The 18,344-nt window shown below is 41.8% G+C and overlaps 1 protein-coding gene across 1 annotated transcript; it reads left to right on the top strand.

Annotated features, from left to right (window-relative positions):
• The first annotated feature begins 6,052 nt into the window (after positions 1 to 6,052).
• On the top strand, positions 6,053 to 16,918 carry cdc42ep1b (CDC42 effector protein (Rho GTPase binding) 1b). Its single transcript, XM_051073692.1, is given in 5 exon segments — positions 6,053 to 6,507; positions 10,628 to 12,777; positions 15,532 to 15,671; positions 15,673 to 15,882; positions 15,884 to 16,918. Coding segments are annotated over 4 exon segments (1,095 nt in total). The 5' UTR covers positions 6,053 to 6,507; positions 10,628 to 12,323; the 3' UTR covers positions 16,175 to 16,918.
• The last annotated feature ends 1,426 nt before the right edge of the window (positions 16,919 to 18,344 follow it).

Raw genomic sequence — 18,344 nt, 5'->3', positions numbered from 1 at the left:
TCCAAACAGCAAGCGTGTGAGCAGGTGCTGGTTTCAGCATCTTTTTGAAAAGGTCAGACAAGTCTGTCGATGAACACTTCTATATGGGATACACAGTCAAACCAGTTGACTGCATGGTCATTTAGATGTGGCTAGGAACAGGGTGGGACTGTTCTTAGCAAAATAGGAAAGTGTCTTAAATTAGATTTTCATATCTGTGTGATTATTATAAGTGCTAGAGAAAACTTCTGGACTATTCAGCTCATGATGAAATCAGACAGATGAATTAATTAAAATACGCCTTCCTGTATAACTATTCACCAATGTACAGCTTAAACAGTACCAGAGTCTGTGGGTTTCATTTCTGTGTTTGTTCCACTCTGCTCCTGCCCGGCACACAACAGGCCTGGCTCTTCACCCAGCAGCTGACCCCCCATGGCTCCATCTATGACTCAAGCCTGGCGGCTGCACAGAATCGCCTCTTTGTGTCCGTGAAGAATGTGTCTTTTCTAACTTTTTTTGTGGAAAACAGAGGCAGAGAAAGAGAGGGATGGGGGAGACATCAGTAATTGAGACAGATTTAAATCTTGACATGTGATTTATGCTTCCTTTGTAGGCAGGGCACTGTGACAGCATCTTTCACTATTGATCAGGCTGGTGGTACTCAAAATGCCCTTGATGCCTTATGACAAAGTGAGAAATGAATATCAGGCACCAATGTGTTAACCACTCCACTAAAAATGAAGGGTGCTGTGCTGTGCTGATAAATGTGCCTTGACCAAACAGCCATTTGTGGTCTATGCAGTTTCTACTGTATGTCTTCCTTTTCCCAGCTCTGCAGCTCGGTCATATATTGTATGGCAGCTCTAGTGTAGCTGAATGAGATCCTGTAACTATCCCAGAGTAATACTGTGCAATTTCCTGTTTTACATGGAATCAACATCAATAACACCAGAGGGTCAAAGTGAAGAATTTCTTAGTAAAGCAAACAAGAAGCTTGGAAAAACAATGAGTAGGAGAAACATACTAAACATTTAAACCAGAGGCCACTTTAAGGAGTGTTTATTTATCACTGAATCAGCCTGAAAAATGTGGACAAAATCAAGGGTTAGCTCAACAGTTTACACACTTCAGGTTTTAAATCACTACAATGTATATCATCTCTTGGTCCAGGCTTCTGGACTGTGGTGTGGTGTGGATAATGGCTGTGTGAAAGAAAAATATAAACCATAAATGTACATTGTTGGGAAACAAAAAGTCATTTCAGTCCAAACAATAAAATCTGTCCAGGTTCCAGAGCCAATAAATGCCCGTATCCCCACAATATGACACCTAGAGTATGACATATGAACGGCCCGTTCTGTCTGACTAATTGTACTGCTTAAAGTCTGTGTTTTTCACATTCAGAGACACCTACACAGACAAAATGTGCACGCACACACACAACTTTGTGGTGCCAGTGAAAACTGACACCCTGGCCTGCTCTCCTTCCTGTCACTCTCCCTCCAGAACAGTGAGGTTTGACTTGTCGTTTGAATTACAGGGTGTCGCATAGCTGTCTAAATCTGAGCTCCACCACACATTTGAACTGCAGACATAGACAGCTTTACCGACCACTGCACATCAATTTCCAGATACACAAACAGTTTTAAAAATGCATCTATTGCTAACCACACACTTAAAGTTGCCCTAGAACAGGAACCGGGTTACATATAGTGATAGAGCAGTCACGATAAGCAAAACACTTCTGGCCTCAGAAGTCCACATGTCTGTCTGAGTATTTATGTGTGTATATTTCAGCATTTCAGCACATGTACTGTAATGTGGGTGGATGTCTGCACTTAATGTGTGATGATGAATAGGCAAACTTGGCGGGTGATGTTCGCATTTTCAGTTAAGGGTGTGTCATGTGCATCACCTGCTGTTGGTGCACATTCAGCTTTTTAACTGGCGTCAACGAAACACCAGCAGGGAAACACGTCCACCGGGGGAACGATAACAATAAAGTAAAAGAGAGTGGTGTGTGTAAGATGCTTCAGTTCTATTTCAAGCTTTACATAACAATGTATGTGTCTGTAATCCCAGAAACAAAATAAATGTCAAGGTCATCTGAAAGTCATAGATGTGAGTTATTCATTAAGATCACAGGAAGACATCTGGTTTCCTAATGAACCCCTGACAATATTTGATCTCTGTTTCCGTGTCCAGCTCTCTCAGCATCTGTGCGCAGTCTCCAACCATGAATACAGTATGTCTGGAAGTACAATGGGTAGTTTCAATGCTCACCATCTCTCACAGACATCATCATCTGTCTCCCCACCAGGCAGACATACAGGAACAAAGGATTAACCCTCGCTGAGTCCTTGTGACTCAGTCAAAACCACTGAAATCTCCTGACTTCTCTGTTCACTTTGCTGGTTCATGTTCACTGTAGTCTGCTTCTGAAAAAGTCATACATGGTCCCTGCATAGGGCTCTGCTGTCATGTCTCTGAACAATATGAGTAGATGACTTGCACATCACTGTAGTAAACTGTGCTCAAACATTGTAGTTCCCATGAAGCAAAGCAAAGTTCCTCACAGTCCCAGTCCAAATACACACTTCTCAACAGTTTCACAAGGAATGGTATTTTCTCAGATGGATGTAAAAAAAAGAAACACTGGTAGTTGCTCAAGATAACAGAGAAAAGTTCCTGAAATCCTTTATAAATGCTGGCCTGAAACCTTCTGCAGGTTGTGACACACAGATTAAGAGCCACTGCTCATGACCATCAGAAATAACACACACACAAAAAAGTGATACAATGTGGGGTAGTAAGCAGAAATAGTTATACCTGCCATGGAAACTACTTATACTTAAATGTATTGCACTACATAATTATTTGATTCTTCTTTTAACCAGCTGGTAAAAGTTGCTAATGCAACAAATCCATGATCCTGCACTGGCTTCCCATCCAGGCCCTCTTCTTTGTGAAGCTGTAGTTCAATCACGAGAGACTTAGAACAAAAACATGCATGAATCTGGACAGTGGTAAGGAAAAACTTCCTTTTAAGAGGCAGAAACCTCGAGCAGAACCGGACTCAGAGTGGGCGGCCATCTGCCTCGACCGGTTGGGTTTAGAAAGACACAGAGAGAAAGACACGGAGGACAGAATGACGCCCGAGGTCGGGACGGCTTCCTGTGAGGGAACTTCTGATCAAGGTTGATGGAACATGGCCAGGCATCCACAGTTGAGGTGGTGAAGAAGAGGAGGTGGGTCATACAACGTTGCGATGCTGAAATGACAGCTGATACACCTTACAGGGGATTGGTTCTAGATGAGTGTATAAAGTTGTAATTGGATGAAAACAAATTAGTAGGTGGGGCTTAGACATAGCAGGAAACAGTTGTGATACAGCAGGTAAGTGCAGATAGACAGTCTCCCTGACTGAACTTTCGCTAAGCTTCCTTTAGCTTGGATTCACAGAAACAAAATACTGAACATAGATAAGATTGTTTAGCAAACAATCCTTATGTGGCAGTAACATGATAAATAGATTTAATAGATCATTTTTGTCTTCCATGAAACCATCTTCTGTCACTCTCTGAAAAACAACTGACTCTTAAATTTAGACCAGGCCTCTGAACACAAAGGTGAACAGTCACTGTCAGAGACTGTCAGAAATAAATGTTTCAGTGTGTGTGTCTGTGTGTACATGCTTGTTTTTTTTATTGCAGCCTACAAAGCACTGAGGACTGGCATTACAATGCTCTATTGTCTCTGGGCCAAAACTCGACTTCCTGGCAGGTCAGAATCCACGAAAACAGGAGCGCAGTCCAAACAGAGACACAGGGGTTGACTTCTTTCATGTACCCCTTAACCCAACCCTTCGTACATCAACCTCATCACACCACTCTCTCCCCCCACTTCAGCTGATCAGTCCCACTCTCTGAACATATTTCCCCATATGCACATCTTGAGTCTAACCTGGATCTGTCCTCCTGACCAGAAGCCAGATTCACAAAACCAAAAATAGAAAAGAAAAACATTCAAACTGGACACCCACCATTAAGAGTGATGCACTGGGTGAAGTGGAATCACCTTTTACACTAATTCACACCTGACTTTTTAAAATATTTTTTTTACGGGATGAACCTATTTACTCTGAGTGACAGTAATGACAGTGAGCTGTTGAATACTGCCTGAAAGGAGCTAAAGCTTCTTGGCTGCCTCTTGGATTTGTGAGAAAGCCTTTTCCTGTGAAGAAAACCTTTTTGTGCCTCAGAGACTTCTCATCCTGTTTGACCAGCACTCCTTCCTCTCTACCTCCCTCTCTTTCCTCTTTTCATGCCCATGAGCTCCGTATTTTGGCCTGTTTGTCGTTTATCCATGCTGGATCTCTGTTTCTCTGTTACTTCTCTGCACTCTAACTTAAATGTACAATAATGATAAAGATACAATTTCACACAACTTTTGGCAGCGACAGCAACATTTTTAACATGATAGTTTATGCTGTCTGATTTCCTGTTATTGCTCTGTCCCTTTTTTTATAACTCCCTCTGTCATTTAGTTTTCTTTTCCTCGCCCTCACATTCTCTGATCATCTGAGAGCGTCTGATACTTTGCAGCTGTTGTCAACAGGAGCTGCTTGCCCTCCCTGATTCAAAGCGAAGACGATCCCTCCATTTCTCATGTCTGGTCTCAAGGTCCACTCCTCCCCTCTTCACGTCTCCTCTTCTCTCGCCTCCGCTTTCCCATAGATCAGAGATGATATACTTTTCTCTTCAGACTCCTCTCCTGTGTCTGCTTTGCTCCCCCTTCTTTCTCTTTTATTTCATCCCCCAGTCAGCCTGCTTTGTTAAAGCTACATCACAGACCCTCGGCTTGATCTTTCGGGCTTCAGTCTGAAGGATCTCTTTCCTATGTTCATCCTGAAGAAACTCCAACTCTTCCACTATCAACATGCAGCAGCTGGTGCCAGCACTAATCGTTCCACCATTAGGTGTAAGTGAAACTGCAGACGTACTGTGATCACTGGAAGTCCCTGAAAGGCCAGATGAAATCATGAGAACATGAAGTGCTGTAGGTTTTCATTTCATGGAGCCTTGATGAAACTGAACTACAGTGAGGTTAAAGATTAAAAAAGAATCATTTCATGGTTATTCTCTTTTTGTTGTTGTTGTTGTTGTTTTAAATTTTTTTTTATTACTTTTTGGAAAAATTCAATTAAAATTATCTGACCTTTTTGCTACAAAAATGTTTGTGTCGATAAAAGAGTTGTATATGTGTGATAATACTTGCTGTATCTTTGCTTTAGACCTGCAATCATCAATTACACACTCTCAAGGAGAAGTGTACTTATGTATAATCTATTCAATTAAGTAAAATAACCAATGTCATTCATAAATCTGTGAAGGGTAGATGATGGGCTGATGTAAGCTTTTCATAAAGAAGTGTAAAATCATTGGTATTTAATGATTTAAAATAAAACTTCCTGCTCGAAACCTTTGGCTAACGTCTCATCCTGTTGTGCACATATGCATACACACTGTCAAACACATGCACACCATTGTTGCATGACCAAATGAAAGCTGGTGATGAGTGTATTTTTGTCAAGAGTGAGGTGAAAAGGGGTCACAGAGAGAAGAAAGGTAGATGGCACCCATGGGAGTTCTCTTAAGAGATCGTGTTTACAGAACTGTGTAAAGGTCAGGGATGATGTCTCTCTCTCTCTCTCTCTCTCTCTCTCCCTGTGTGTGTGTGTGTGTGTGTAAATGTTAGGGGCTACTTTTGGGGACAAATTTCAGACTAAGGAGCAGTTAACTGGGGGCAACTTGTCCCTGCTTGGAAAAAAGTTGATTTTTGGCTCAATGGGTCAGATTAAGGTTAGGTTAAGGTTAGGGTAGGTCTCCAGGAAATACATGTATGTATTTGTGTCTACTAGATCTCTCAGCTCATATTTATATATCCATGTCACTGCTGCAGTGTTAGGGCTGCTTCACAACCAAACAAGCACTAAAAATGCAAAAGACATAAACATGCACATACACCCATATTTAGCCAGAAACACAAGCACACAGTGACAGGACAGTGTGGGAAGAGTCACAGGGGTTTATTATTGCAGCCTTCTGCTTCACATGAGAATGTGCTCACTGTCTTTCTTCATGGCACTGGCTGCTTTGATGACCTCAGACCGACATTTCCACTGTTGAACTTCAGTTGTTCTTTTCACAGTTTTTTTTTTTCCTCTCTCTCTCTCATTGTTGATGAGTATCCATTACATGTGTTCTCATAGTTTTGCTCAGACTGAAAGTTTCATATCAAGCATTATCATTTAGTTCTCGCTTGAGGAGTCCCCCTCTTCCTCCTTTTCCTCCTCCTCCTCCTTCTCTCCATCTCCTTCCAGTCCACTTGTAAGCAGCAGCGCAGAGCCGCTTCATGTGTGAGCGGAAACACACGGTGCACACCGCAAACCGAGGAGGATGACAGAGCGAGGAGGTGGTGAAGCTGTCTCTCTGCGAAAGGTCCGCGCGCTGAGTTTATTTTAAGGTAAGATTATTTTAGATAGTTTGTAAATCGTCTTGTTTAATGTTATGAGTTATTTGAAGCAGGTTCCTACACAGTCTAACTTTAATCCAGTCTTACTGACTTTGTATAAAATAACATTCAAGTGCGTCTCTGTGCGTAAAAGAATAGTGAGATCTACGTTTGCATGCTTAAGCTCTGATGCGTCAGATTCAGTATTATCACGTATTGATTATGAATCCACATACATAAACAATATGCTGCACTTGTCGAGCAGAAGTGTTTACTATATCACTGTGCAGGTACTGGGATAAAAGGTTAGTTCGTGTTTCTCTTGGTAAAGTAACTACCTGCTATTTAATGTATATGTATAATGCCTGGATTTAGATGAGTTTTGTCAGCTTTAAATAACATTATACAAGCTTGACACAACTATCAGTTCTGAAGAGGCCAATCTGTGCTCACATTGCTGGTGCATCAGTATCATTATTCAGTAAAAATAGAAAAAGAGTCTCGGAAATCCAGTGTTCGCAATGGAGAGACAGTTATTTTGAAATCCTTTTTCATGAGCTCTTACCTTATCATATGCTCTACCATCTGTACATCCTCATCTACAACTGTACTTCCCTTTAATTAAGTGGTCATTTGTTTTTTTAGGTCACAGAACTTGAACTGTGTGTATCATATGACTGCACACAGACTGAGTGCCGTGAACCGCAGCTTGGTTCTGGCTGAGGTGGTGAGACCATGTTTGGTAAAAACGATCAAAATCAATTGGTCATCGTGCTGCTCTAGTTAAACCACAGAACAACTGTCAAGGAGTAGTGCCAGATCCCAGATCAGTGGGTTGGCTGCCTGTAAGGGAGGTGGCGTCATGGTTGCAGAGACTGTCCTTAAACCCTCCCAACATCTGTCCTGCTGAGGTGTCCTTCAACAAGGCACTCTGCATCTGTCCCTGCAGCAACTGGAGGGCTTTAGTGGACACTGACCTCTGTCCTGTCTGGGTGATTTCAAATAAGGAGAGGGTTTGCACAATACACCATGAAGATAGCCTTGAAAATATTATTTTTTAAGGAAGTGAAGATCATGTCACTGTGACATTAAAATAGAGCAAACCGCAAAAAACATCATTATTTTAAAATGATAGAGTGAGGTGGAAGGTGGAATCATTGCACTGTAGCCATGGTGCTTTCACAGCCTTCCTTTGAATAGCCACTTTTATGTTTCATTAACTGGACCGCACTTTTGATGTTTGCTAGGTGGAAGTTTAGAGAGGTGGCATTTCCTTATGCTCTTTGTTAGACAGAGCTTTTGACTGGAATGAGATTTGTTTGCACTTCACTGTTGCTTGGCCTCATTTCCCCTGTGTTCTGTTGACAGACGTCCCTTACATAAAAAAAAGAATTTATGAAACTAAGACTGATGGCAAGGCTTAAACCTCACTATAACAATGAATTTGTTTACTTAGCCTGCTGTTGTTTGGCAATGTTTTCTTTCCAGTCTTTGCACGCTGTAAAAAGAAGTCATTGAACTAGTTGAAGAGGTCTAATGTGCAGTGAATTCTTATCTCGAATGTTTCCTCTTGAGTCTTGTTGATTCATCAGAACATTAAGGAAAGTGTGACAGAGAATGAGCAGGAAGTTCATTTACAAGTCACAGTGCTCCGATACGACACATGTGTGTCATCATCATGAACCCATGTCATCACAGTCAGATATCAGATATCTGAATCAGATATTATAACACAGTCATAAATCATCACAGTCACACACACACAAACACACACATCCTCACCATAAGGACCTGGCAGGGCCTGGAGTGTGTTGCCACGTTGCAGCAGTGGATCCTTTTAAACTGAGTGCATGTTGTATTTTGGAGCTGTGCGTAATGGTCAGGGTGTTCCGACCTCAACCACAGTTAGTTTGCTGGTGCCGTGCTGTAAAAGGACCATGGCCCTCCGGTCCAGTGGAAGAAGCAACCTCAGAGCTGACCCACTGCAACACAGCCTTGTGTGCATGTGTATGTGTGTATGTATGAGTACATGGACATATACATATATCTCTTTCTGAGCCACAGTGATTCAACAGGCCCCTCAAATGCTTGATTCTGCAATTTGTGGCTCTGTGGTACCAGATGTTTGACTAACACTAAATCTGCCTGCAGCTGGGGGAGTGACAGAGAAGGGAAGCATGTTTGACAGTGTGTCTTTTTGTGACAGAGGGAAAAACAGAGAAATAAAAGACAGCAAGATTGATTGAAGGAAAGACCTAAAATAGAAGAGAGAAAAACACATAAAGACAGGAGGTAAAAATGTGTTTCTCATCAGTGTCCTCTGATCCTCTATTTGATGGCCATAAGAGATGGCGTCCGGTCTGCTCTCCCCATTGCACGCTGTTCCCATTATACTTTCCAGCCCGTCTGTCTCTGTCTCTGCAATCAGCCAGGCAGCTCACGCGAAACAGGCTTGTTTACGGATCTCTGCAGGTACAATTTAAGTATAAATGACACGTTTAGCAGATCTAAATGTCTTTCTGTGTGTTTCTAACGACGGCCTATTTTCTGAATAAAGTTGCTGGTGTTACACTTTATTGTACATGAGGAGGTCTGAGTTGAGCTGCTTTTACTGCTCACAAAGCCATGAAGGAAGAAAAAAAACATATAAAAAGGCTGATATGGGGGTAAAAGAAATTGGCAGCTATAAAAACAGGATTTCAATTACACCATGAATGAATGCTGTGACGTTATAGGACTTAAATAAAGCATCAATAATGATAGACAAAAGGAAAAAAAATGCTAGGTAGGGATTTTATCTGAACTTGCTGTTGACGCAGATAGTGGATGTTTGTCTCCCTTGCTAATGTTTATCTGCCTCTCGCCTTCTCGTGCCCCACACGTGCCCTAATCACTCCCTTAAGCTAAGTGTTACGAGTCGAGGGATCAAAGTGGTCAGGCAACAGCTAACATCCATCCATTCCTACCTCCCCTCCTTCTCTTTATGAATGGCCATGTCTAGTTTGATCACTCCTGCTGTCACTCCTTATATCTTCATCATATCTTCCTCCCCTTCATACTTTCTCTCCCTCCTTCAGGTTAGTTACAGTGAGCGATGGCCACCGCTCAACATTTGTCCCGTAACTGTCGAAAAACTGGGATTAGCTGAAGATTTAGGGAAGGTAATCTGAGCCCAGGCTGGTGCCCAGTAAGAGCAGCACCATCACCTTGCTCAAGTTAGTATATGTCACAGGTCCAGATTGGCCTGGCAGCAGATTCGGCTACTATCTCCAGAAGCCTGTGACATTAATCCAGTGCTGGCTGTGGTTTGGAGAGGTCACATGTTTGGAGCTCACAAGTGCCCTCTGCCTGGAGTCATTTCTTCAGCAGGCAGGAAGACGGTGCTCAGAGAGTGTCCAGGAAAAACAGATATACAGGGAGGCTGTAGGAAAAACTCTCTCCATCAAATAACATCATTAAATAGTTTAATAATTTTTATTCTGTAAATTGAATAATCTATAAAATGGTAAGCATGGCATCAAAAATAAAATATAGTGTTAAATTATATTTGGAACAACACTATCCATCCATTATGTTAAATAATAATGATTATTTTTATTTTCATTTGTTGATGAACAGAATAAAAACCTAGTCTATAAATGAAAAATAATGACAAATACCGAGCACAGCACAGAAACCCAAACCCCACAGATGTTCACTGTAGTAAGATACAAAACACAGAAAAGCAGTGAATCAACATCATCATAGAACCAACACATGTTCATGCTTGATAAGTAAGAGAAAGGATTAATCAGTTATCAAAATAGTTTTAGATTAGCTGTAATCTGTAACTGCAGAACAGCACTGTTGACTCTGGAGAATAACAAAGAGGTCTTGTACTGCAATGAATATGTTATATGACTCAGATCCACAGGAAGTGTGCAAAAGACTCTTCAAGGTTCCTGGTATGATCAGGTTTTACTTGACAAGTTCAGTCCCCTGAGAACCTGCCGAGAGAGAGAAAGAAACTTTCCCAACATCAGTCAATCGAAAGTTTTGGTTGCCTGACACGTTTATGTGCACCTGAATGCTCCTGCTTTGGTCTAGTGTGTAACTCACATCTCTCTTCTTTTCTCTCTGTTTGTTCTCTTAGCTGGCCTTAAGTGAACTGAAAGAAAACAGTGGACCCCCCCTTCTCACCCCCACCTACCTGGAAACCATTGAAGAACTAAGTGGATTGAAGAAGGCAGAGAGCAAGTGAGGGAGTCAGAGAGGGAGGGAAGACAAAAAGGATTATCAACTAATCCAGTGCACGGACAATCCTGAAGGAGCTTTATCTTTCCTCCAGGACGATTCAGACAAAACAGTTGCTGGATTACTGCGCTTTAATTTATTGGCCTTTTCAAGAAAGCATTCTCCTCCTTTTTCCCTCGCTCTGATTGTTTTCACTGCCTCTCAAAGGTCCGGCGACTTTGGGACGGAGGGACCGGGGAACAAAGAAGCAGGGCGACGGACCTGGTGTCCCACAGACAGGGTGGTGCACACATGGATAAACCTCTTTAGTGGGAGACGGTGCATGGTGGTGGTGGGGGACCCCCCGCGCTCTCTCTCTCTCTCCACTTGAACTTTGAGGAAGACAAGCGCAGAGCAACTTATTGGATGAGACAGCGAGGACTCATTTCCAGTAAGCAACAGAGCAGAGACAGTGCTGTGCTGACATTCAGCTGTGTTTGGTGAATTATTTTCTTTAAAAGCGTGGGGTTTAAACAACATTACTGAGGGATCTCAGTCAGAAATGTAGATCGTGGTCTCTAATTGAAAGGATGAATTAATCATTTGTCACTTGTGTTCTATCACTGTTTGAGAAGAGTGCATACAGTGTAGGTGGGATGCTAAAGTCAGTTTAAAAGGCACACGTGCTAATCCCTGTAGGCTAACCTGAGACCTAAATAATGGCGAGAGGAGAAAACACAGTCTGGTCAATTACATTTCTTTAACAGAGTTATTTATAAGCTTCAATGTGGGGTAACATACTGTCCAGTCTCACTTTGTCTTCCCAAAAAATTCTGCCTATGTGAGCTTAAAGGCCTCTTTTATTAGGTTTGGGTAAAAGGCAAATTAAACATACTTAAGGCTTCCTGGTGAGGTGATCCTCTTAGTGTTGCAAGTTCTCTATGTCTAAAAAGATATAAAACCAAGTGAGCACAGTGTAAACACCAGTCTTTTTTTCATTGCTTTTGTCACACAGACCAGCTGAGTTGTTTGGCTGAAATCACATCTCAGTGTATTTGCAGTTGTGGCTGGATTTTGTATTTCTAAACTGTCATTTGCTGAACCAAATCCGAACGGGCGCCCGGTCGGCCCCAAACTCTCCAGCCACATAAGCTGCGGTAGCCAGAGGAAACTGAGTGCGACCTTTGTAATTCATCTTCTCTGTTATTTTGTCTTGACTGAAGGCTGTCGCTGTGCGGGAGAAGTGAGCTGAGCGTTTGGTCGTTTTAGACAGACGAGAAGTCGAGGGGGGAGAAAGAGGAGAATTAAAAGGGGACGTAGACGGGGACTGACTCTGCATCCATACTGGCATCTCTCTGTGTAGATCCAAAAGGGAAACCGTTGGCCGACAGTGGATGAATAGTTGGCTACGACTGTGTGGAGAATGGATTATACACACATTCTCTGCCGACTGAACAACCACATATTTGTGTTTTCTGTCCTCACTGTCCCGGCATTTTAATTTTTTCCTCTCTCTGGTTTTACAGTGGATCCTAAACCGGAATTCAGATTTGACTGATATGTAATCAGGCGCTCTCCTTTGAATTAAAGGGAAATTACACAACTTTTCTGCCACCATGAGTCTGGGAAAACTGCCAGGGATTAAGGGCCTTGTGTCTGGCTCTCAGGGGAAACGCCGTTTCAAGAGTGACCTCTCTGTGGACATGATCAGCCCGCCGCTGGGCGACTTCCGACATACAATGCATGTTGGCCGTGGCGGGGACGTGTTTGGTGACACTTCCTTCCTTAGCAACTATGGGGGCATCAGGGAACCAGGAAGTCCAGACTCAGCAAACAGCTCCAAGACAACCGGGTTCTTCACACGCACCTTTCGACACGTACGGAAGAACTCTGGGCCGCGGCCGCGAGGGGGCTCCCGGGACTTGTCATCCCCGCCACCAGACATCTCACCCATCATCAAGAACGCCATCTCCCTGCCCCAGCTGAACATGGACTCTCCCAATGGGTGCCTACAGAGGGTGCTGTTTCCCAGCTCTGTCAGCTCAACAGATGACTCCTTCTGCACATATGGTGAGATAATATAGATAATCACTTCCAGCATGGGACAGGGTTTATGTAAAGCATCTTAGCAGCAAGATCATCTTCATTAAAAGTGAGCTGAGAAAATGTAGAGGTTTTAGAAAATAATTCTCAAAAATAACTGTTTACTAAGTAGACAAGAGAGTGTCACAGCAGCAGTGGTGCAGATTAATTCACACTTAATCAACTTAAAGTGTGTGTGTTTGTATGTGTGTGTGTGTGTGTGTGAATACAGATCCTATCTATATCTAACAAAGCAGCATACATGTCAGTGAGGTTGCATAGTTATTCATCCAGAAGTCATCCTGTTTCAGACTATGGATAAGAGAAAGAGCATCACATGTTTTGTGATAGGTTTTCAGTTTTGTTTTTGTTAAGGTGTTGACACAATTTTTTCTCCTGGCCATAAACTCTAATTTGATAGAATACAAAGCCTCTTTTGCATTATTGTATAGAGCCTCTCAATTTTAAGACAGAAGTTAGAAACGGACCTGGCCTGAGACAAAATTTCTTTGAAACATTTGAGGAAATAACAATCGACTAACTGTGATTAGTATTGACAGGACAGAGATAAAACACCAGTGAGTGTTTAGGTTGACAGTTTAGTCAACTGGTTCTTGAGTTGTTTTACATAGTATGCTCAATGTTTTTCATTTTGGATAAAAATCAAGATCATAACTGAGACAATGTGGAAGCTTCAGGAAAGCAATAAAAAAAAGACATATTCATTGGTTAGTTGCTCAGAACGTTACTTTAACATTAAATCAAATAGAAAATTTGAGCCTGATGTGAAATGGCAAGAGGTAAACTGAACATGTTAAGTACTTTCTCTCTCTCTCTCTCTCTTCATTAAAACTCTGAAGAAATACACAAAACTATAGACTAAAAGATTCTACAAGGACAAAGTTAAAAGGTTTTTAGATGTTAAGACCCCAAAAGCATTCTCAATGACCTACTTATGCACTACAGCCCACTGGTATAGCAGCAGTGTATTAGTCACCGTGAATAAGGGAAAAATGCAACCAGGTACAATGATACATCATTACAGTCTCTTCTTATTGTTCACTCTTCAGCAGACCAAACAGCATTAGGATCTGCTGAGCTGACTTGACTTGCAAAGGGGACAATAAATGTCAGTGAACACATAAATAGAGAGGGTGAGGTTGCGCTCCTTTCAACATTGTTCCCACATTCCTCCAAGACAACCAGCAAACAGGCGGGCTTCTTCTGAGTCATCTGGAATCACCTAGGCAACACCTGTACACAATTAGGTCTATAAACACAAACACACACAGCTGGTTTGGGAGAAAGAAAGATACTTAGTGGGCATTTCCTGTCATCTCTGTGTACATGTGCGTCTGCCTGAATGCACAGCATACAGTAAACACACCATTCATTATATCTGCGAACCAATCAGAGCTTATCAGGCAGCAGTGTGCGGGGTCTGGACTGGAAATCCCCTTTCTGTCTCCAGATTTGTTACCCAGTTCATAAGGAATTTACCCAAAGTGGGTGATGTAGAGCTGGTATAGAGAGTCAGTGAACTGAGGGATGATAGGAGCTGTGTGTCATCAGTGGGTTTCTTAGTTTGCCATATATGTCGTTATTTCATTTCCACCCACCTTTTCATATTCTCTCTACAACATTGCTGTTAAGATTTCAGTCTCAGCAGTTCACCAATAAGTATATATATATAGTTAAAAAGATGGTGTATTCCAAAAACTGTGCAACTCTTGTTGGTTAAACTTTTTTTAGGACAATAAAATAAATAACTTTTGTCACAATGTTTTGTGAGGGTATTTTTCTCCACAGTTTGATTCAGCCCTTTATCGACTGAACATCACCTCCTCTTTACTGGACTCTCGTCACTGCAGTTTCTAGTCCAGTTGACTCACTCTCTTCATGTCTGTATTTCTGTCCCTCTTGTTCTTCTCCCTCTCAGTGACATCATACCACTTTAACATCTCCTCCTCTTTCCTGCTGTGTGAAACTACTGTTGTAACTTTAAGTATCCACAAAACAAAACTCAGCCTGTCCCTGCAGGCAAGTTGTAGAACTGTGCAGTTGCTGCAGGGTAGGACAGCACTGTGGAAAACACCTAAAATTCCTTCTGGGTTGTCGCATACTGCCACCCTCTGGTGAAGAAGCTGAATTGCTGACTTTACAAGCACCCTGTCAGTTTACGGCTCTTACTTCAGTCTTAAAGACCCCATATCGTTTTCTCTTTATCAGTTTCTTTCTAATTGTATTGTTCTCTGGTTAAGAATAATGTGATTCAGATTATTGTATGTTGGATAATGTGATATTTGCAAAGAGTCAAAGCTGCAAAACTGTGGTTTTAAATATGAGTGAAGGTTGTAGAGTTTTTTTTTCTTTTTCTTTTTTTTTTTTTTGTAGAGCATTTTGATGAATATTAGCTGACCTTAATGAGCATTTTGATTTCAAAAGAACAGCGAGTTCAATAAAATATGGGAACTTTTCAGATTTACTTAAATAAAATTGTTTTGCTAATGTATGAAAAAAAACTGAGCCCATACAGTGTTCATTAACTGATTTCCACCTTAGTTAAAATCTACTCCAATCTAACTACACACATCGAGTAAACATTTCTTGTAACATACCCACACTGATGTTATTCTTGTAGGATGTTAAGAGAATGTGTTGGAGATGTCTTCTCTGTGTTGGAACATTAGTTCAGGTCATTTCAGTAACTGCAGTGTGTTTTCTTCCTCTGTGTGTTTGCAGGTCTGCAGTCTGGATTCGTCACTCTGCCCCGCATCTCTCGTCTTGACAGACAGTTTCAAGATGCAGACGTTAGGAAAGGATCTCTGCCTGATGATGGAGGCATCGCACTGACACGCTCAGACTCCCTCACCTCGTTCACCTGTGGACCTCGGCCCTTCCCTTATGACCGAGGTGCTCAGCTTGATTGACAACCCCAGCTGCCTTCAGATGTCCAATCACAGCCAGGCAGCAGGTGATGAAGATGAAGGAGGAGATGAGGAAGATGAGGATGACAGCTCTCTAACAGAGACGCCTGTGCAGAGCCCTGGGGTAACCTCACCCAATCCTTCCATGAGTGGCACATCATTTCAGCGGGAACATGAACAACAGGGGGTGCCCTGGTGGCTCTAACTGGACAGAGCAGGAAGAGGACAGGAGGTCTCTGAGGACACCAGATGCGTCCACCATGTCTCCACAGAAAGCAGAGCCTGTAATGGAGGCAGAGAGGTTCCAGAGGGCAGCTGACGTGCTCTCCCGTCATTATGGTGGAGGGTCCGTCACAAAGGGAACAAGGATGAGCAACAACACTGTTTCTCCTTCTTTTTCCTGCAGCCGCAAAACACCGTATGCCTTTTCTGAGGAGGAGGAAGAGATCAAAGTCTAGATGTTGAAACTCTCATTGAAAGACAGAAGAAACTTGACTGATCCAATAAAACAGAAACCTTTTACTGATGGGATTTCTAGGTTCATGTCAAGTCACAGAGGTTTGCATGATATTCTGTTGTTCCTCCACACAAACATTCCTCCTCTTAACACATGCACCTACATGAGGGAGTCACTGATCCACTACCAGATCCTGGTCTGTATTCAGATTCTGCAGAGAGAAGGTTTGAGGTTGATCTGGACCCTGGACTTTCCCCTCTCTCTGCATAACATTGTTGTGATATTATACAGATTATTTATAGTAGAAACTATGCCACAGTAGAAGCCATGGAAGGACTGAATCTGAATGAATCTGTTACTGTCTGAGTGACTGGAGATGCTGAGGAACAGTCTTTTTTCTCTCTACTTCACCCCAGCTTATAAACACCTAACACTACATAATCATGATTCTCAACAACAAAAAACAGCAGTTGGACTATATTTTCATATTAATGAATGTTATAAATGTCTGCATACATTGTAAATATGTTAACTGTCAGTCGAAAATAAAATACACGATTCCCTTTTTTTTTTTTTTTTACATTTGTACATGTAATATGTATCGCTCATTTATGAGTATTAGACATGTTTTTTACTTTAACAGTGTAATCCCACATTGTAAGATAGTCCAATATATAAAACAACTGTTTTTAATGCGGATAATTCCTCTGGTTTCTCTTATCTGGATTAAATTAGTAAAAATTTACTCCCCAGCACAAGGTGACTGCAGCATACCAGTGGTTAATCTTGTTAAAACATTGTCAGTCTAAGTCAGGTATTCCACTGTTCCACCAGTGTTTGTTAAACATGGCCCAAAGTCTCCTTTGTTTGAGTGAAAATGGTCCACATCTAGAAACTCTGCTTTAGCGTTTCACAGGACATCTCCAAATAAAACCTAAAAAGTCTTGTTCCTATGGAGCCGACCAAAGCCTGGGGCACCCTGGTGGTTGTTGCACCAACCAAGGGCGACTGAAGCTGCAGTGGACACAGGCTCAACCGTCACCTGTCACCCTGTACTGTCCGGGCTCACTGGACTGTTGAAGACCCAAAAAACAGATCCTGGTCTGATGAGTCCTGATTTCTGCTGATGCACACACAACAGCATGAATCCATGGACCCAACCTACCTTGTGTCACCAGTCCAGGCTGCTTCTGGTGGTGTAATGGTGTGGGGAATGTGTTTTTTGCACACTTCAGGCACCTTAATACCACACTTATTAACCAGAGGTGGAGTGTGTTAAATATTGTATATTCTTTGGACAGATAAGTATCTATGAGCATACATACACAGGGAAAACCAGACGTCTGTAGGCCTATTACGAAGCAGGATTTGTGGTTCTGGTTTAACTACAGACCATTAACTACAGACCAATCAGACCGCTGAAAAACTAGATCCTGACAAAGATGAAAGAGTTATCAGTAAAGTGACAAATAATAAAAAGTGACAGTTACTTTTTAAAATCAGTGGAATGGTTTTATTGTTCCAGTCTTTATGTGCCCACTATGGTTTTAAAACAGAGCTTCAAAAAAAAAAAAAGGAGAAAAAGTTTATTAGACTATTTAAATACATACTGTCTATATACACTGTTAAATATTTCCCAGGATTATATATGAACATCAGATTGACTTCAACAGAAACTAACTACTTCTCCTTGTTTGTTTATCATTAGACAAAAGAACCAAAACATTCAAGCAGTAAGAAATGTAATAATAATTTGTTTACTTATTGACAGTGCATCCTTAGCCTGACTTTATTAGTTGGAAATAATTTCTAGAGTTTCTTTTCTATTCTAATCATGTGATCATATTGTTTATTGTTTATTATTGTTTACTGCATATTGTATTTCACCTCACTGAATATCACCTTTGGACTTACGTTCGCAGGTATCAGCGCTTCTTCTCACGTCATAGTACTATATTCATGATTCTGACGGTGTCACTTGAAATCAACAAGTCGGCCTCTTGCACCTGAACGCGCCCATGGCTGGACAAGGGGAATCATGGGTCGAGTTGGTTTGCCCTCGGAAGTGTTTGGCAAAAGTAAGTTTCCTTTAAAGTCACATGACATCGGGGAAATCGAAACATAAAGCTGCCTCTCAGTTTTCTTTTTGTCATCACTGATTTCAAACTAAT

The sequence above is a fragment of the Lates calcarifer genome, linkage group LG11 (genome assembly GCF_001640805.2).
Source record: "Lates calcarifer isolate ASB-BC8 linkage group LG11, TLL_Latcal_v3, whole genome shotgun sequence".
NCBI lineage: Eukaryota > Metazoa > Chordata > Actinopteri > Centropomidae > Lates > Lates calcarifer.
This window is presented reverse-complemented; position numbering and strand designations above follow the sequence as displayed.